This window comes from Loxodonta africana, chromosome 16, assembly GCF_030014295.1.
Source record: "Loxodonta africana isolate mLoxAfr1 chromosome 16, mLoxAfr1.hap2, whole genome shotgun sequence".
In the NCBI taxonomy this organism is placed as follows: Eukaryota; Metazoa; Chordata; class Mammalia; order Proboscidea; family Elephantidae; genus Loxodonta; species Loxodonta africana.
Window position 1 is genome coordinate 45,681,165 of NC_087357.1, and position 20,680 is coordinate 45,701,844.

A 20,680-nucleotide genomic window follows, 5' to 3' on the forward strand; every position below is an offset into this window, starting at 1 on the left:
GAATACTAATGGCTGAACACCAGATGAATTGTGGAGTGACATCAAGGACCTCATACATAAAGAAAGCAAGAGGTCATTAAAAAGAAAGAAAAGACCAAAATGGATGTCAGAGGAGATTCTGAAACTTGCTCTTGGACATAGAGTAGCTAAAGGAAAAGGAAGAAACAATGAAGTAAAAGAACTGAGCAGAAGATTTCAAAGGGCATCTCGAGAAGACAAAGTAAAGTATTATAATGACAGGCGCAAAGAGGTGGAGATAGAAAACCAAACGCATTTCTAAAGCTGAAAGAACTGAAGAAAAACTTCAAGTTGCAGTAGTGAAGGATTCTACCGGGAAAATATTAAACGATGCAGGAAGCATGAAAAGAAGATGGAAGGAATACACAGAGTCATTATTATTTTCACTCATAGAGCCCGCATACTCTGTGCCAAGCGCTCGGGCTGCCAGCCGCGCAGGAACTCCTCGGGCAGAGACATAGGCACATAGGCCGCCCCTAAGAGACTAGGCTAGCGCGGCCCTCCCGGGGAATGGTGCAGTTTCCCGTTCTTCCCAGCGGGGGCGCAGTGGACCCGGAGACCAGCCCGGCTGGGAGGCGGAGGCGAGGGCACCGCCTGGCTCAGACCCTCTTCGGCCGACTTAGGGCGCATGCTCCACCCTGGCCCCTTGACTCCTCGCCCCGGCGGCGCTCGGCGGGGGCGGAGTCTTCGTGGTACTTCCAGGTCGTTGGCAGCTGTGATGGGCGGCGCGGGTAGCCCAGGGACCCGCCTCCCGGGGGAGCCGCCTCTGGTCCCTACAAATCCACTCATAGCGCCCCGGCCACAGTGAGTGGACACAGGGACCCCGGACAGCTGCCACGTACAGCAGCTCCAGGTGAGTGCAGGTCCTGGCCGCGCCACCAGTTGCGGATGCGGCGTAGGAGCCCACGCCCGGCCTCTCTGCACGGACTCTGCGGGGAGGCCGCGCGCTGTCCCCAGATGCTCAGTCCCTGCGACCCTGAGCCTGTGCAGGGCCCTCTGCTCCTGGAGCCGGGTGGGTCTTGCATGGGGTAGCTATTGGTGCCTTTTCTGCGGCAGGTGGCCCAAGGCACCTCCCAAGGACCCAGGAAGACAGAGCTCTCAGGTTTCCTGGGTACTAGCAGTCGCCAGTCAGCGAAACTGCCCAGGTCCCCGAATTGCGGGGCCACCTGGGATTTCTGATTCCCAGCTCTCCTCCTTTTTGATCCTCTCCTCTCGTTAGCTACCGCAGCCAGCCTGTCTTGCCTGTCTTAACTCATTAGCCAAGGGCGTGCCTGAGAGCTTACTTTGGCAACAGTCCTGAATAAAATCCCGCAATACAGCTATTTAACCTGATGAGATTTTGCTTTGGGTACTTAACTTGGGTGAACCTCAGATTCCAAATAAGATTGGGTTTAACAGTACTGCTGGAGGAGGAATTTACATAGTAAATGAGAAGCGCTGCTTGCGGTGTCTGGCACAAAGCAAGAGCTTAAGTAGGAGCAGCCGCCACCGTTGTTGTTACTACAAAGCTAAATGGTAAGCTGCTTTGGTGTCTTTCTTCAGCCACGAACTGGTGGACCTCCCCTACCCTATTTTTCAAGGTCTGTAGGCTCTTAGCTAAGTCTTGGAGGTACAAAGTTGAATCAACACGGCCTCTGTCCTCCTGAGCTGGGATAAAATGAGAGCAGACAGGCACAACGTAGAAAGACCTGGGATGAAGGTGCTAAAACCCGAAACGGTGGAGTCAATTCTGACTCATAGTGACCCTATAGGACAGGGTAGAACTGCCCCATAGAGTTTCCAAGGAGCACCTGGTGGATTCAAACTGCCAACCTTTTGGTTAGCAGTGGTAGCACTTAACCACTACACCACCAGGGTTTCCAAAGGTACTTTTAAGAGAGCCCAGAAAAGGACACCAGGCCCAGCCTGGGGTAAGAGGACCAGAGAACATCCCTGGAGGGAGCTTTTTCTCCTTTGAATTTCTCACTTATCAGCGTTATAAGACCTGCTTGAGGAATATGTTGAGAAATGTGGCCAGTGTTGTGTTGGGAGGAGAATTAATTCAGTGACCCATTTGCCTTTGAGTAACATCAGCTGTTAACTCTCATGAAAATTCCTCTGGCCAGCTGGTCCAAGTTCTGTAGGCTAGGTGCTACGTCGAAAGCAGCTACTGCCAAATGTTATTCTAAATTGTCATAACCTTTAATTTTTCCATTTCAATCTACTCCTTATTCCCTAATAATAATGAAGTTTTGGGAGGTGGTATTTATGGTAACAGGTAACCTGGGGCTGTGCAACTCTTCCCAACTACCATAAAGAAATAAAAACTTGTGAGTAAAAGCTGTGGGCTTCCCTGCCAACACAGACTCAAGACCACATTCCTTCTGTCAAGAAGTTCGAGGGTCACAACTGCTCAGAGAAATAACTTTAGGAGAGAATCAATTCCCTTTTTTATAGATTTAATTTTTAGAGCAGCTTTAGGTTTATAGAAAAGTTGTACAGAAAGTACAGGGTTCCCAAATATCCCCTGACCCATTGGCCACTGTTTCTGTTACTGTTTTTGTTGTTGTTAATTGCCGTTGAGCCGATCCTGACTCACGGTGACCCTGTGTGTTATAGAGTGTAACTGCTCCATGGGGTTTTCTTGCATAGGATTTTATTGGCTATAATCTTAATGAAAGGCAGAGCATCAGGCCTTTTCTTCCAAGGTGCCACTGGGTGGGTTCAACCTTTGGCTAGCAGTTGAGTGCAAACAGTTTGTGCTAGGTGGAGTCCTTCTCCTATTATAACATCTTGCATCCATGTAGTACATTTGTTACAATTGATGAACCAATATTGACGTGTTATTATTAACTAAAGTCCGTAGTTTATATTAGGGTTCATGGTTTGTGTTATACAGTCCTATGGATTTTGACAAATGGGTAATATACAGAATAGTTTCACTGCCCTAGAAGTGCCCTGTGCTCCACCTATAGTCAATTCACTTTTAACATCTGAAAACCAATTTATTTACATGCAGACCTAATTAAAGACATGGAATATCAGTTTAAATACAAGTCACAGAGCCCTGGTGGCACAGCGGTTAAGAGTTTGGCTGCTGACCAAAAGGTTGGCAGTTCAGATCCACCAGCCGCTTTTTGGTAACCCAATGGGGCAGTTCTGCTGTGTCCTATAGGGTCTCTATGCTTTGGAATCCACTTGATGGATACGGTTTGGTTATTGAGGTATAATTAACATATAATTTAAAAACAAAAGTTGCCTTCTAGTTAACTCGGATTCATCGTGACCCCGTGTATGTCACAGTAGAACTGTGCTCCGTAGGATTTTCAGTGGCTGATTTTTTCGGGAGTAGATCACCAGGCCTTCCTTTCAAGTCTACCTCTGGGTGGACTCGAACCTCCAACCTTTCAGCTAGCAGCTGAGCACATTAACTGGGATCTTTGACATACAATAGCAAGTCATATTTTAAGTGTATAATTTTGTCAGTTTGGGCATACTTATACACCTACGGGTACATCAGCACAATCAAGATAATGAACATACCCATCACCCCCAAAAGGCTTGTAATCTTTTCCTCCCTTCTTCTCCTTTCCTCATTGATTTGCTTTCTGACAATATAGAATAAGTTGCATTTTATATAGTTTTATATAAATGGCATCATGCAGTATGCTTTTTTTGTTTGGTTCTTTCACTCAGCATAATTATTTTGAGATTTATCTATGTTGTTGTGTGGTCATTCCATTTTATTGCTGAGTAGTATTCCATTTTATGTATACACTAGGGTTTCTTTATCCATTTACCCATGTGGATTTCTCGATTTTTGGGTATTACACACAAAGCTGCCATGAACATTGTTGTACAAGTCTTTCTATGGGCATACATACATGCATCTTTCTAAGTGAGTAGATTTACTTAAAATAAGTAAGTAAAGTAAAGTAAGTAAGTAAGTATGAGGCCTGGGCTCTAGTGCCAGCTTTGCCTCTAACCATTTAGGTGTCTGTGGGAAAGTCAGCTCACTTCGCATTTAGCTGGAGGTTGTTGGGGTATTCACCCCCAAGGTCCTTTCTACACTGATAAATCTGGTGTTTCTGACCATCGCTGCCAGAAACTGTTTTTTGTTAATGGTTGGGAGGTTTCAGAAGAAAAAACGGACGTTCTTCTTCCCTCAGTTTATCTTGCAGGCTCCGTTTTATGTCTGTTTTTTTCCTTGGGTGACATATTTGAATCCTGATGTGTAATTTGGGGGCAAGAACAGAACGGAGTAGACAGTACAAGGCAAGAGCTAATATTGGCCAGACTTAATGATTACATTGAAGCCCGTGGGTGGTACAAATCTCCAGGCCCACGCAGAGTTGCTTTCGAAAGAAAGGCCTGGCAATTTACTCCTGAAAAATCAGCTATTGAAAACCCTGTGGGGCATAATTCTACTCTGACACACTCGGTGTCCCTGTAAGTTCAAATTGACTCAATGGCAATTTTTTATTTTTATTTTTTTTTTTAACGTTTAAATCACAAGTAGAGGGGAAGAAGTGGGAGCTTAACAGACTGGAATTTTGTGGATCTTCCCGTTTGCTCACTTGTGTCTTCTTCTGAGTCTTCCTGAAATTCTGTTACTTCTCTGGGAACTCGTTTTTTTTTTTAACCTTGTGGTGGGGAAGTGAGTGGGTGTGTTGTGTTGCAAAGGTCACATGTTAACCGAGGGGAGGGGAGGGCTGGTTCCTAGTAAAAAGGAATTATTCATTTTCTTGCTTCTAGATAATAGAGTCGTTTGTTGCATACTTGCCCTTCACCTAACTTTTACTTGGCCTAAACATGTTCAGAACTTTTCATGGGAGCATTAATCTGCCAACATATTTTTGAGTAGTGAAACTGGGGCAATTAACAATAGACCAACCGTTTTACACAGAATGAAAATGCGGCTCTTGGGGTTGGTGGTCTGTTTGGCCCTTGGGACTGTGCATTCGGACGGGCCCAGAGGGAAGTGGACACCTGTGGACCCTGAAGTCAACATGAATGTGGTAAGTTTCTCAGAGTCACTTGTTTTTAAAATGTACCTGGTTTATGGCAATATATGGAAACCCTGGTGTCATAGTGGTTAAGTGCTATGGCTGCTAACCCAAAGGTTGGCAGTTCAAATCCACCAGGCGCTCCTTGGGAACTATGAGGCAGTTATACTCTATCCTTTAGGGTCACTATGAGTCAGAATCGACTCGATGGCAATAGATTTGGTTTTTGGCTTTGTGACAATGTTAATTATTATTTTCTTAAATCCAGTTATATGTCCCAAAAGAAGTCACAAACTCTGGTGTCTTTCTATCCCATATACTTTTCACTTTCCCTGAATCTTAGATTGAGTTCGCTAGACTTTTCCTACCAGGTAATGTGTATTTTAGGAGTTCCCGGTTGGTGCAACTGGTTAACATTTTGACAGCTAACCAAAAGGTTGGAGGTTGGAGTCTACCATGTGGCACCTAGGAAGAAAGGCCTGGCGATTTGCTTGTGAAAAATCACCCATCAAAACCCTATAGAGCACAGTTCTACTCTGACACACATGTGGTCACCATGGGTTAGAACTGACTCGATGGCAACTGGTTTAAATGTGTATTTCACAAATCCTATTTTACTGTTAAAACTATATACTCCTTAATAAAATAAATAATAATTTTTATTAATTGGTTTCATTTTTAAGTCGCACTGAATTTGTTTTGAAGAGCAGTAAAGAAGTGTCAAAACATTGCATGAATGTACCGAGTCCTCGTTTTAGATCACATTAAACGTCGATAGTGACTATCAGGGAAACACAGGTCAAAACAAAATTCAAAGCATCTGAAAAAAATGTCTTTAGAACAAATAAGCAAAAATAACATCTTGATTAATTAAGACATTTCAAAATTAGTAATTTTAAGTAAACAATAAAAATTGGAAACGCCTTACGTTGGCATACATGGTGGGAAAATACAGATTATATTTTAAAAATAGCAGCTTTGAAGATGTCATGACCAATTGAAGAGTCGATATCAGGATCTTAAGGTTAAGTTATTTTTCTTGTCCCAAATCTTTTATCTTCCTCTTCCTCCCTTTTTTTTTTTTTTTTACTCCTTCCAGTAGGAATTTTTTAAAAAATTAAACCTTTCAAGTATTTGTGGCAGGGAGGACAGTGAGCACTTCTTTAAATTTCCTGAATACTTAAATTATCCATATCCCACTGAATTATTTATTAAGAATTGCCTGGAATCTTTCCTTATGGAGAAGTAAATTTGATCATAATTCACTATTTTTATCATCTTTTTCTTCAACTCCACCTTGACATTCTAGTGTAATTTTGTCAGTCCACTGATAAAAACCCATTAATGTTTTTTATGCTTTATTTACCAATACCAAAAAACCAATACCAAACCCATTGCTGTCAAGTCGATTTCAACTCATGGTGACCCCATGTGTTTCAGAGTAGAACTGTGCCTCAAGAGGGTTTTCAGTGGCTGTAATCTTTTGGAAACCAAAGGTGGTACAAATGGTTTATGCTCGACTATCAGCCTACAGACCCACCCAGTAGCACCACAGAAGAAGGTCCTGGAGATCTTCTGCCATAAAGTTTTACAGCCAAGAAAACCCTATGGAACAGTTCTACTCTGTAACACATGGGATCACCATGCATTGGAATCGACTCAGTAAGGGTTTGGTTTTAATCTTATGGAAGTAGATCATTAGGCCTTTCTTCTGCATCTCTGTTGGGAGGAATCAAATTGTCAGCCTTCTGGTTAGTAGCTGATTGTGTCACTGAGTGTGACGGTTAAGGTTGTGTATCAACTTGGCTGGGCTGTGATTCTCAGTGGTTTGGCAGTGGTATGATGTTGTGATCACTTCCATGATGAGATTTGATATAATGTGATCGCCTCCATGAAGGAATCTGCTGTGAGTAGCCAATCAGTTGAAAGGGATTTTCCTTGGGTTTTTTTTTTTTTTTTATGTGGCCTGCATCGAATATAAGTGGACATTCTGGCAAGGCTCCTGGGCTTTTGCTTATTCTGGATCCTGCAGCTGGCTCCTGTTCATCTGACCTCCTGTTTTGGGGACTGGACAATCTTTGCAGCTGTGAACAAGAGCCCTGCTCTTTGACTTGCTGATCTTGGGTTCATCAGCCCCTGTGGCTATGTGAATCTGGAGAAGCCTCTATGCTGACCCACTGACTTGGGGTGTTCCAGCCTCTACAACCACCTGAGCCATTTCCTTGATATAAATCTTTCTATATGTATGTACTTATATGCTTCACTGGTTTTGCTACTCTAGAGAACTCAGCCTAAGACATTTGGTATTGAGAGTGGTTCTAGACAAACAGAATTGTAAAGATGAGTTTTCTAAATTGATTCTCAAGTCTGGTTAGTCTTAAAGATGTTGATGACTTTGTCTCCAGTAGTAAAGAAAACCAAAAAAAAAAAAAAAAAACCTGTTGCCGTTGAATTGATTCTGACTCATGGTGACCGAGTGGGACAGAGTAGAGCTGCCCCTGTAGGATTTACAAGGAACGGCTGGTGGATTCAAAGTGCCAACCTTTTGGTTAGCAGCCAGGCTCTAAACCACTGTGCCACCAGGGCTCCCAGTAGTAAAGAGGCTACTCCTAATCCACAGTGTGAGGTGGCAATACAGATATGCACAATATCACCACCAATAGATCAGGTATTGGTGAAAGGTGAGGCTCTGGGTGATTGCATGTGTGATACCTTTCTACAATTTTGTCATAATAAGAAGTATAAGGAAGCTGGCTGTGTGGTCCTACTTTCGCTAGACAAAGTGGTGAAAGAAAAAGATGAGCTCAGGACTTCAGAGTCAAAGCTCAAGTGCCACAGAAATGACCTCAGAGTTTCCATTTGTGCCTTGAAAGAAATCCTTATTGTAGTAACAGAGCTGATATTGCCAAAAATCAAACCCAGAGTCTTATCATAAAAGTGGCTGAATTACAATGCCAACTCAACTGCCAACCTCGAGAGGTGTCTGAAGTTAAAGGAGGGCATTGACTGGGAAGAAATGGGATCTTGAAACTTGGGATGGGGACGTATGGGCAGATAATCAGCAAACTGGAGACACTGAGCCAGTAAATTCCATTGAAAGACTCCTGCCAACGGAACCAGCCCTCTCACTCCCATCTGAAGAGATTACTTCATTTTTGTCTGCTAAACCACGGTCCCCAGTAAAATCATTAGCCCCTTCAACCCCATCTAATGAGATTAACACAGCTGCATCTGAAGAGCCTTTTTCTGAGTCATTGCCTGGGACAGATGCTTTATGAAATGATGCTCATTGTTCTCAAAACATTTCCCCACAACTGATTTTGGCTTCTAGACCTATAACTAGACTTAAATCCCAGTGAGCCCCAAAAGGTGAAGTATAAAGTGTGACCCAGGAAGAGGTATGCTACACTCCGAAAGAACTGTTTGACTTTTCTAATATGTACAACCAGAAACCTGGGGAATATGTGTGGGAATGGCTATTAAGGGTGTGGGATAATGGTGCAAAGAACATAAAGATAGATCATTCTGAGTTTATTGATATGGGCCCACTAAGCACATATTCTTTATTCAACGTTTCAGCTCGAAGTTAGGAAAGGATCTAATAGTTTCTTTGGTTGGGTTGCTGAAGCATGGATTATGCAGTGGCCTACACGAAATCAAGTTGAAGTATACTGTAGAAAAAGTATCTAAAGGCTTAGGGAAATTAGCATGCTAGAGTGGATTTATCAGGTTAGACCCACAGACCCACACATGGAGTGCCCAGAAGACACACCTTTTACCACAATGGTGAGGAAAAATATGTGAAGGGAGTCCCAGCATCCGTGAAGACTGCTCTTTTATGTAAATGAGATTTGACAGTGGGAACTGCCCGAGCTGAATTAAGACACTTAACTACAATGGGACTGGTTAGACGCCATGGTGGTAGGGGCCAAGTGGCAGCACTCAACTGACAAAGACAAAATGGGCATGGTTACTGTAATGGACAGCACAGTCAAAGCAGTAATCAGAATAGTCTGACTCGTATGGATGTATGACGTTGGCTACTGAGTCATAAGAAATCTACAAAATATTTACTTGATTTGTGCAAGCAGATGAATTCTAGGTCAAATAAACAGCGGTCTAACTCAAATCGTCAGAATAGAGGGTCATGGCCCCTCAGTCAGTTCCCAGACTTGAGCGAGTTTAAAGACTCACAACCCCTTGAATGAAGGGGAGACTGGGTCCCCTTGAGGAAGGACACCAGTACACTGCCAAAAACTTATACTGTTAATCTTTCTCTCAGCCTTCCTCAAAGGGATCTATGAACTTTTAGAGAGTGACTGTTCACTGGGGAAAAGAAAATAATCAGACTTTTTGGGAATTACTGGATACTGGTTCTGAACTGACACTAATTGCAGGAGACCCAAAATGTCACTGTGGCCTACCAGTCAGAGTGGAGCGTATAGAAGTCAGGTTATTAATGGAGTTTTAGCTCATGTCTGTCTTATGGTATTTCCAGTGGGTCCCTGAACCCATCCTGTAGTGATTTCTCCAGTTCAGTAAAGCATAATTGGAATAGATATACTCAGCAATTGGCAGAACTCCCACATTGGATCTCTGACAAGTGGAGTAAGGGCTATTATGGTAGGAAAAGCCAAGTGGAAGCCATTAGAACTGCCCCGACTTAGGAAAATATTAAACCAAAAACAATACCATATTCCTGGAGAGATTGCACACATTATTGCCACCATCAAGGACTTGAAGGATACAGGGGTGGTGATTCCCACCACATCTGCATTCAACTCGCCTATGTGGCCTGTGCAAAAAACAGATGGATCTTGGAGAATTATAGTGGATTATTGAAAACTTAACCACATGGTGATTCCACTTCCAGCTGCTGTTCCAGATGTGCTTTCATTGCCTGAACAAATAATACATCTCCTGGCACCTGCTATGCAGCTATTGATCTAGCCTAATGTATTTTTCTCCATTGCTGCCTCAAAGGACCACCAGAAGCCCTTTGCCTTTCGCTGTCGAGGCTGGCAATACACCTTCAGTTGCCTACCTCAGTGGTAAATCAACTCTCCAGTCCTATGTCATAATTTAGTCTGCAGGGACCTTGATTACCTTTGCCTCTTAGGAAACGTCACACTGGTCCATTACTCTGATGCATTGATGACATTATGCTGGCTGGAACTAGTAAGGAAGAAGTGTCAGTGACTCTGGACTTACTGGTAAAACGTTTGCATGCTAGAGGCTGGGAAATTAATCTCACAAAAAGTCGGGCGCCTTCCACCTCAGTGAAATTTCTAGGGGTCCAGTGGTGTGGGGCTTGTCACAGTATTCCTTCTAAAATGAAGAATAAGTTATTGCATCCGGCCCCTCCCACAACTAAAAAGGAGGTACAACACCTAGTGGGCCTCTTTGGATTTTGGAGACAATGGGTCTCTTATTTGGGTGTGCTACTTTGGCCTATTTATCAAGTGACTCGAAAAGCTGCTGATTTTGGAGGCGCCCAGAACAAGAGAAGGCTCTGCAACAGGTTCAGGCTGCCGTGCAACCTGCTCTGCCCCTTGGGCAATATGATCTGGCTGATGTAATGGTGCTTGAAGTGTCAGTGGCAGACAGAAATGCTGTTTGGAGTCTTTGGCAGGCCTCTATTGGTGAACCACAGTGCAGACCCCTAGGATTTTGGAGCAAAGCTCTACCGTCCTTTGCAGATAACTACTCTCCTTTTGAGAAACAGCTTTGGCTTGTTACTGGGCCTTAGTAGAGACTGAACACTTAACCATGGGACACCAAGCCACTATGCAGCATGACCTGCCCATCATGAACTGGGTGTTGTTTGACCCACAGAGTTATAAAGTTGGATGTGCACAGCAGCACTCCATCATTTAAAAAAAAAAAAAAAAAAATGGAGGTAATATACAGGATCAGGCTTGAGCAGGACCTGAAGGCACAAGTAAGTTGCATGAGGACGTGGTCCAAATGCCCGTGGTCTCCACTTCTATCACTTTACCTTCCATCTCCCAGTCTGCACCAAAAGGTCAGCAGTTTGAATCCACTAGCCATTCTGTGGAAACCCTATGAGGCAGTTCTGCTGTGTTCTCTACGGTCTCTAGGAGTCAGAATCTACTTGACGGCAATGGGTTGGGTTGGGTTTAGGTTGGTATAACACATGCTAGAATGATAAAACACCAGTGGGTAACATCTGGGTAAAACAAGTAGAGGATTTACCTTTGTAATGGGTGTTGTCTACTAGATTTAGCAGACTAAAATTTCAGTAACACGATTGATTTCTTAAAGTTTGGAGAATGTCATTGACATTTTGTTTTCTCCTTTGCTCGTTAATGTGGGAGATCTTGTCAGATTCTGTTCACACAATTTCCACTGTTCTTTATTTCCACAGAGTGAAATTATCTCTCACTGGGGATTCCCTAGTGAGGAGCACCTAGTTGAGACTGAAGATGGCTACATTCTTTGCCTTCAGCGAATCCCTCACGGGAGGCAGAACCACTCTGATAAAGGTATGGTGTTTTCTGTGGGGAGCCAGGAAAGGTCTTAAAAATTACCGCATTCCTGGAATTCAGCTGGCTTTTATGGCCATTACCAAGTTCACATTTAACTTGAAGACATTGAAATGGGATTATTTATAGACCAAAGTACTATAAGTTTTGTTTTCATGCAAGGCATATAATAATACTTTTTCTTTAAAGAAGTAAGGACAAGAGTCATCTAATTTCATGTTTTGCTTAAAGATTCTAAGGTCAGATTGTTTGAAGTTATGCTAAAACCTCTGCTTTCTTTGTTACAAGGAAGCATCTTATTTAATGGAATGTTTTGAACATTTAGTTAGATAGCTTTTGCTATTTGAAAATATGTTCAGTTTTATAAATAGGTAATGTACTTGTTTAGTTTAGAAATCAAAGAGAATAAAAAGACACAGTAAAATACCTCTCTCCTGTCTCATTCTCAGTCTCCTCAATTTCTTATATTTCCTTCCAGCATCTCCTTATGTATGTAAAAGCAAATACAAACATAAATTCTTATTTTCCCGTCCCTCCCTGTTTATACAAAATGTGGCCTATAATGCACCCTGTTTTATTCCTTGATTTTTTTCCACGTTGTCTTGTAGATCCTTCCATATAATACATCGAGTGCTTTAACATTGATTTCTAGAGATACACAGTATTCCACTATATAGCTATATCTTGGTTTATTTAGAAAGTGCCCTATTAATGGACAGCCTTCTCGCAAATATAGTTCAGTACTTAACCTTAGATGTGTTCAAATTTATTTATAAGGTGTATTTCCAGCAATAGAATTTTTGGGACAGATCATTTGTGATTTTCATAGATATTGTTAAATTGCTTTCTATATGAGCTTGTCCTGATAATACTCTCACTAGGAATAGATGAAAGTTCTTGTAGCTTTGACTTTAAAAAAAAAATACACATACATGCACAGTAAAACCTGCTAAAGCCAAAACTTGTGTAAGGCAGAAGCCTGTCAGAGAAGGAAAATGAAATATTTTTCACTAAATAGTAAGCTATAGAAAAGTGATTGTACCGTCAAAGGTGAAAACTTGCAAGACCCAGAAAAGCAAGGCAGTTCCACGGAGTTCTGGCCCTCACAGTTTTCACTGTATACATTTTTTTTTTTTTTTTTCTCCCTTATGTTGGAATTCAAACAAAACTGGTTTCCAGTGCAGATTCAGCAATTTCTAGACAGGCTACTTGAAATTGTTAAAGAGGTATCAGAGTAAAGATCTGATCCTTATTCAGTCATCTCTCCAGATGTAGCTTATTTTTAAACACTTTGTTTCTAGAAACTTTCCTTGGAAAATTGAGATTTAAGGTAATTGGCTAAATATTTATTCTTCAGTTAAAATTTTATAAGGGCCTTTTAAGGGTCTTCTTTTGCCCCATTTTCTTCCCAAAGTATTGAAACCCAAACCCACTGCCATCGATTTGAAAGCAAACTTAAAAACCTGTGTTAATGTGAGCTCCGTATCACTCTCTGATTTGCTTTTCCTTAATCTGATATACCTATTTTCTCTTATCACATAAATTCTAGCTTTGATAGGGTTTTTAATAATCCTTAAGTGGCTAAGAGAGCCAATGGACTTCTTGAAATTTAATTTCCAACTCTTGCACATAGACATGCTATTAAGTTCCTTCTTATAACGTGTTACAAAATGAGTGGTGAGTTGCATAAGGGCTTCTAGTTTTTCTTCTGTGTAAAACATGCAAAACATTTAATGCCAGAGTGAGCATACCGTCTTGGTTCCCTTCCTTTTTTTTTTTTTTTAAGAGTAATCCGTGTGTACCAATTTCATATACACCTGCTATGAGCTAAGCTCGGAGGGGAGTTTTGAAGGAAACTTCTTATATGAGTGACTCAGTTAGCTAAAGGAATTTGTGATTTTTCCTAAAGTCTGCCTTAGTGCTTCTTCGATGGCTTGTTTCCATGGTCTGGGGCAGAGCTTGGGAATGAGGATCTTTATTGTGTTGCTGGTAGTGGTACTTTGGCCCATTTAATGACAAATGAAAACAACCCACAACCCAATGTGGAACTCATCTTCTTGTCCTACCCACACCCTCCCTAACTTTTCCCTCTATTAATAGTGCAGTTAGCCTCCTAATGACCTAAACTGGAAACTGCAGAATCATCCTTGACTCTTATCCCCAAGTAGCTTTGTGAAGTCCTTTCCTTGCTGCTCAGACCATGCAGCTTCTGTCCCTCTCTTCCTTGCTTTCCCAGGCCGTCCCCCTAGCTTAGGCTCTTGTTAACCTTTAACTGGGCTCTTGAAATAAACTCAGAACTGAGAGAGGCTTAAGCCATTTCCGTTTTTGAGGAGCCCCGTATATTAGAAAAAGAGAATTTCGAAACAGGAGTATGAGAAATCAATCTGCCTATAATTTCTGAAATCAATGCTTTTAACACACACGAAAATGCCGTACATCTCTACTATTTACAGGACAGTTACAAGATGCATGAAAACATTACTCATTTTTCTGTATCGTATTGAACATGGAACTCCAATTTAAAGCCATGTGATGAACATTTTTTAGTCCTGTTGCAGAAGGCTTCTCTGACAGTATTCATAACCTCACTTGGAGGCTTTTTATGAACAGAGGAATGGGCCGTCTAACTCCCCTGCCTGTGTTCTGTTAGAAGCTCTACCACCTGTTTTTCTCTCTGCCAGCCTCCCTGTTCTCATTCATCCTATATGGTTTTGCCTGATTAAGCTTCTCCAAGCCCAGACGTAATCATGTGATTCTGCCATTCAACAAGCTTCAGGGGCCTGATGAATGAAGATACACATCTTTATTTAATATTCTGTCATTCAGGCTGTTCCGTATACCATTCTCCCCCATTCCGTACAATAGCAGACCTTTGAAGTTCACCACGGATATGTGCAAAGACCATCATGATTCCCCAGATGTCTGATTACAGTTACAGGCTATAAAGTCTCTGTTGACCCCATCTGTAAAATGGGGTAAGAATACCCTCTCACCAGATTTTGGAGGAGTGGTTACCAGCTGTGTTTACCCATTATCTAAGAAACATTTATCACCTGCATTGGGTGCCATAGCCAAATTACAAATGGTATAGGTGAAATTGGGCCTGTTAAATGAGTAAGTATTGAGGGGCTACTCTCTGGCATTCCTGAATCCAAATGAATCATTTCCTCTTTGCTAAACTCTCCTGGGACCTCAGCTGGTGACACATCTCTGGAATGATGCTCACCCTGCCCACCATCCTCACTTGTCTATCCTTTTTTGAAATACAATTCTTTCTAGCCTTCCCAGGCCCAGCTTACATCAGGCCGTCTCCCCCTCATTACTTGAGCGAGAAGGAACCACACCCTTCCTCTGAACTCCCAAATGCCTTGGTTGCTAACACCCCTCTTGAGTTGTTTCTCTTATTCTGCCTTGGGGTTGACTCATTTGTATACTTCTCCCTCCTACCACCCCTCCCTGCAGCAATTCTTTGAAGGCAGAGGCTATGTCTTGTCACTTTTGGAACCCTTGGAGCAACCACCAGCACTCTGCCCTGTGCTTGGTTTTGTCAGGGCACTTTTCAGAATCAGGGGTTCTCAACCTGACAAAGGCAGTGGACCAGAATTCTCCCCAGCAAAATAAAATAGATACATGCATGCACACACATTTTATACATAGTTTTAGAGTTTCTGGACCCAGAGGTGAGCCGTGTGATTTAGACAGTGAGTTGCCTATCTGTGGTCAAACTTCTGCTAACTAGATGGCTCACAAGGCATGTTTAAGAAGCACGTGGCAAGCTATGGCGTCCAAGCGTTTCCTCAATGTTAAGTAGTCTTTTCTATCAGCTGTTGAGGTACCTCTGCTTTGCCCTAGCTCCTCAAGGGCAAAAGGAATTAAAAAATCAATCATTTATAGGGAAGTGGTTTTGTTTTCATCTGCTCAGCCTTATTTCAGAGTCATGGGATGTTAGTGCTAGAAGGATCTCAGATCCCTGTCTGGCCAGCCATTTGGAGAACTTGTATTTTTAACACATTCCCTCGGTGATTCCAAGATAAAATCCTTGGGTTTGGAAACCTGTGTTCTAGACCAGCACCCTCATTTTACTGAGTGAGACAGCCAGGCTCAAAGAGGGAAAGGGATTTGCCTGAGGTCCAAGGATAGTGGCCCGGCCACTTTGACTCCAGATGGGTTGTTTCAATTGGAGCTGCAGCGTTATGTGATGCCTGTTGGACAAGTTGGTCTCATGAAAGTCAATATTTGATGTGACTAAGATGAGAAAATACACATTAGCCTTGGGTTTACTTGCCTAAAATATATAAAACAGCAGCATCCACCAGGCAGATTTACTCCTTGCCCAACTAGAAATTGTCCAGTCATTAAATCAAGCACCAGGCGTGACACATTTGTGTCTGAGAAATGATACGAAAGACAGTCTGATGGCCTTAGGGGTCAAGGGGGTATTTTGGGGTATGAAGACCTGGAATAACTGCCTCTGACATGCAGAAATGGACTTTTGAGCTATAGCCTTAGTAAAGATTCCCCAGGGGCTGCCCATTGAACTTTTTGGGCAATAATTGAAAATTCAAAAGATGGTTTGTGAGCTAAGTCTTTGGAAGGAAAAGTCATTGGCCTGTCTTGTGTTTTGCTTTGTTTGTTTTAGGATTCTGACTGGCTTCCGTTCTTCTCTTTCATGTCATTTTTCTAAAGAAACCGCTTCTTGTCTAAATAACAGTGTTCTCACAAGCCACACATTGGCCTTGGTAAGCTGGGATGTAATTCCTTGCCTCCCAGGTGGCACTGGGCAGATGTGAGTTCATTAATCAGTGCCTGAGTTTGGTGACTAAGTTAACTGAGCTTACGTCCAGGCTCCCTTGGTGCTCTGATGGTGGGCTTTGTAGGGGATTGCATTGAGACCCTTTGCCTAGACTAGCAACATAAGTCAGTGTCAACTGTACAATTTATCTTCTCTTTTTAAAGGTTGGGGCTGGAGCAGAGACAGGGTGGGAAGGAAGAGATGCTTGCCCTGCACACCCCCCTCTCCCCAGCCTCCAGTGTAGCTTCCCTTCCTTCTGGTTAACCACTCTTACTCCTCCTCTGTCCTCAGCTTAAACACCACTTCTTCAGGGAGCGTTTCCCTGGCCACTCACACTAACGAGTGCAAGCCCCTGGCTACGTATTCTCATAGTTCCTGTGAGCTTCCTTCATAGCAGTTAAGACAATAAACAATAGCTTATTATGTAGATGATGATGTGTGTAACCTCTGTCTTTCCCGTGAGACCACGAGCTCTGCGAGGATAGAAGCCTTTTCTGACTCATTTATTTGATAATCCCTCAAGCTCTGTGTTTGATTTTATCTGAGAATGCACCTATAGCCCTGGAGCCTCCTGAGACTGGGTTGAGCAAAGCATTGACAGTTTATTGTGTTCCTTGCTCAAGGCCACATTGGGTAAGATTTCCCTACTCCTGGGCCAAGAGGTACCCACAAACCCAACTTGAGGGTTTCCAGTGGTGGGTAAGATTAGAGGCGGTTTGGCCTGTGGTGAAGTGTGAGCATGCTGACAGTGCCAGCCTTGGGTGTAAGTTTCAGCTCTACTGCTTTAACCAGCCATGTGACCTTGGAAATTTATTAACCTAAGTGTTATTTTTCCCATCTGTTAAATGAGAAGAATAAAACTTTCTACTTCATAGGTTGTCGTGAGGATTAGATGAAATAAGGCCTGTGCAGCCCAGTATAAATGGAAGCTGTTGTTGCTATTCTTTTTTTTTAAATATCAGAATGGATTTGCCCATGGTCTCTGATGTCTGCTTCCTCAGCATCCAGTCCCCCATGACGGGAATGTGTTCTAAACTCTAAGGAAAGGAGGAAGGTGCTTATGTCAGGGTTTGTTTACGGAGGGCAGAAGTGCTAAAGTCAGAAATGTAGAAAGAGCCATGTGTGGGGGACAGGTCATGAGGATGTCATCTGTGGCTGGGCGTCTGCCTCCAGGCACCTCCCTTCTGTGGACTGCTCTGTTCCCTCCTATAAAGTGAGCGTTTTGGACCAGAGCTAGATAATTTCCCAATATTTTGCCCACTGTATAGTTCTGTGAACTCAAGATGCCATAGTGCAAGCTAAGGAGAGGCTTGTGGTGGCCAAGAAGGGGAGGGAGAGCAGAAAGGCAGTGGCTGTTATTTCTTGGGGAGCCCTGGTGGTACAGTGGTTAAGAGCTTGGCTGCTAACCAAAAGGTCAGCAGTTCAGATCCACACGCTGATCTTTGGAAACCTTATGGGCCAGTTCTGCTCTGTCTGGTAGGATCTCTATCAGTCGGAATCAACTTGACGACAACGGGTGTTCTTTCTTGGAGGGCATTGGTGGTTCACTGGTAGAGTTATCTCCTTCCATGTGGGAGACTTGGGCTTGATTTCCAGCCAGTGCACCTCATGCACAGTCACCACCTGTCTGTCAGTGGAAGCTTGCATGTTGATGCTGAACAGGTTTCAGTGGAGCTTCCAAACTGAGACAGGCTAGGAAGGGAGGCCTGGTGATCTACTTCCCAAAACACCTGCCAGTGAAAACTCTGTTGATCACAATGGTCTGATCTGCAACAGATCATGGGCATGGTGCAGGACCAGATAGTGTTTTGTTCCCTTGTACATGGAGTTACCATGAGTAAGGGTCGACTTGATGGCAGCTAACAACAATAACAATATTATTTCTTGAGCTTTTACTGTGTATCAGGCACTATACTGTTATCATCTCCACTTTAGGAAAAGACATCTGTACTTTAGAGAGGCTGTGTAACTCCTACAAGGCTTTATAGCAGGTGTCTTGGTAAGAGCCAAGGTCTGTCTGTTGCTAACACCATTCTTTTTGTCTTGACTCTTGACCCACTGCTTGCTATTCTTTGGGGTTTTCCCCTGGACCTCAGCTGGTTTCTCACCGCCCTTTAGAGTGTAGTGGAAGCCAGTTCAGACACAATGAGCTGGCCAAGAAGGCCAAGATTCTGGGAAGCAGGAGGAACTTCCCTACCCTCCCAGTCTTCTTCCTTCCGTGGGACTGTGAGCTCAGGAGTTTCAGTTTCAGAGCTTGAGTAATGCCTACCTCGCTTCTACCCACATTTGGGCCTTATCAAGTGGGGTAGCATTGTGACAGGACATCACTGAGATCTTTACCGGTTCTGTGTTACTACCTGATCTTGATGAGGCTACTTCCCTCCTTTGGGCCAAGAAATGGACCTTTTAGGCCTTGCCCTCAGTCCCCAACCCCCCTAGAGCCAGTTTGGGATAAACAAGCCAGCTCTAGGGCATGAGCTGGGAAGGCAGCCCTCGTCCCCGTCTTGTTGGTTTGTTGCTCAGACAAATCAGACCTCAAGGTGCTGAAGATACTGAATGGGCTGGTCCTGAGAACTGCCTTAGTGGGCAAGGTTGAGTTTGGTATCCTTGCCTCCTAGCCTTATCTCTTCCATCTACTAGGTATTACTTGATTTCAAGTTCCTGGTCCAAATCCCTCCAAAATAGCTTGCCCCTTTGGCTTATCGTTCTCTGAGGAACTTCTGTATGTTCCAGAATGACTTCTCTCTTGTTCACCTTTCCCCATAACAGAGTGGTTAAGGGCATGATCTTGGGTTCAGACATACCTGAGTTCAAATCCCAATTCCCTCACTTACTAGTTCTAGTTCAACCAACTTCATAGGATTTGCGGCACTGTAGAGCACTTTCAGCATCTAGAGAGCTTATAAAAAAAAAAATCCCAATTCCCTCACTTACTAGTTCTAGTTCAACCAACTTCGTAGGATTTCCGGCACTGTAGAGCACTTTCAGCATCTAGAGAGCTTATAGGTGCCCGATAATAGCTAGCAATCATTTCAGTCAACTTCTTTCAGCAGCGAGTTGGAAAGAAATCTGATGAAAACAATTCACTGTAAGATGTGAATGGCAGTAGGTTTAACCATCCCAAAGAGCAACTTCTTTTTCCAGCAAATCCTTAAATCCTCACTTGGTGGTGGGATGTGAAAGAACTACGATGTACCTTTCTTTTTTCCACTTGGTGGTAGCCACAGACGGGGGGTTGGTCTCTTTCCAGTGCCCTTATCTATTCTGGCACTCTCTCATATGCACTCTATGCAGAGGAAAGGAGCAGGCACTTTAGCACCCACTTTTTAAAGGTTTTCCACCCCAAGATTTGTTAATATTTTGTTTGTTGGTGACCCATCGTGCTTAATGGAGTCACTGGTCCCGGAAGCCCAGTGGGTGATATCTACTTCATCTCCTTCGTCTGAGGGACCCTTTTGTTCATAAAATTAGCCCAGCCTGGAAGGATAAACCCTCCACAAAGTCTTTCATATTCCTCCACCCCCAGGTTAGATAAGGCAATGAACTTCTTACCTGCGGTTCCCCAACCTGGCTGAGCATCACATTCATGCAGGGACCTTTTTAATGTGTGCTCTGGGGTCCAACCCCGTGGAGGCCTGGGGCGTAGCCTCAGGTCTGTGGGCTCCTGTTTCTTCCCTAGGATTCTTTTTGGGAAAAGCCTGTCTCTTACCTACTAAATACCCAGATATATTTCTCCCTTTGGCGGAATGACTTTCTCTTTCCTCTGGGCTTTCCTAGGTGGTGGTCTGGCATTTTCCGTGCTGGGCTAGAAGGTAAATATGTGTCTGCACTTCCACTAGAACGGAGTTCTTTGGGGTGTGGAGTGTGGGTTACTCATCTTTGTGTCCCCAGCACCTAGTGGAGTGGCTAATAACAAAGTAGACAGCAATAAAGGTTTACACAAAACGTAACGTGTTTTGAATCCCTTGATTGATTTTTTTTTTTCTCTAGTACACCGCTTAGAGGGAGTGCTGGTGGTGCAATGATTAAGCGCCTGGCTGCTAACCTAAAGGTCAGCTGTTGAAACCCACCAGCAGCTCTGTAGGAGAAAGGTATGCCAGCCTGCTTCAGTAAAGACTACAGCCTACGAAACCCTGTGGGGCAGCTCCACTCTGTCCCATAGGGTCGCTTCAAGTCAGAATCGGCTCGACGGCACGCAACAACAACAACACTGTTTAAAATACACCAGGTTTTTAGAAAAAGTCTTCAAAGAATGGATGTTGTGATAGGACAGAGCTGACTGGCCTCGGGATGATTAATTAAGGCCATGCCATTTGTCAGGCCCTAGCATTTACCTTTCTCAGTGAACCTCTTCCCTCACCCGCTGGCATTTGCCATGA

At 43.4% G+C, this 20,680-nt stretch overlaps 1 protein-coding gene across 1 annotated transcript in view; it reads left to right on the forward strand.

Moving 5' to 3' along the window:
* Positions 1-681: 681 nt before the first annotated feature.
* LIPA (lipase A, lysosomal acid type) overlaps positions 682-20,680 on the forward strand; it is a 40,516-nt gene continuing 20,517 nt past the window's right edge. The window contains exons 1-3 of the mRNA XM_064269597.1: positions 682-871; positions 4,904-5,015; positions 11,392-11,509. Coding sequence (XP_064125667.1) covers positions 4,905-5,015; positions 11,392-11,509 — 229 coding nt within the window. The 5' untranslated portion in view covers positions 682-871; position 4,904. The remainder of the gene's footprint in view (positions 872-4,903; positions 5,016-11,391; positions 11,510-20,680) is intronic.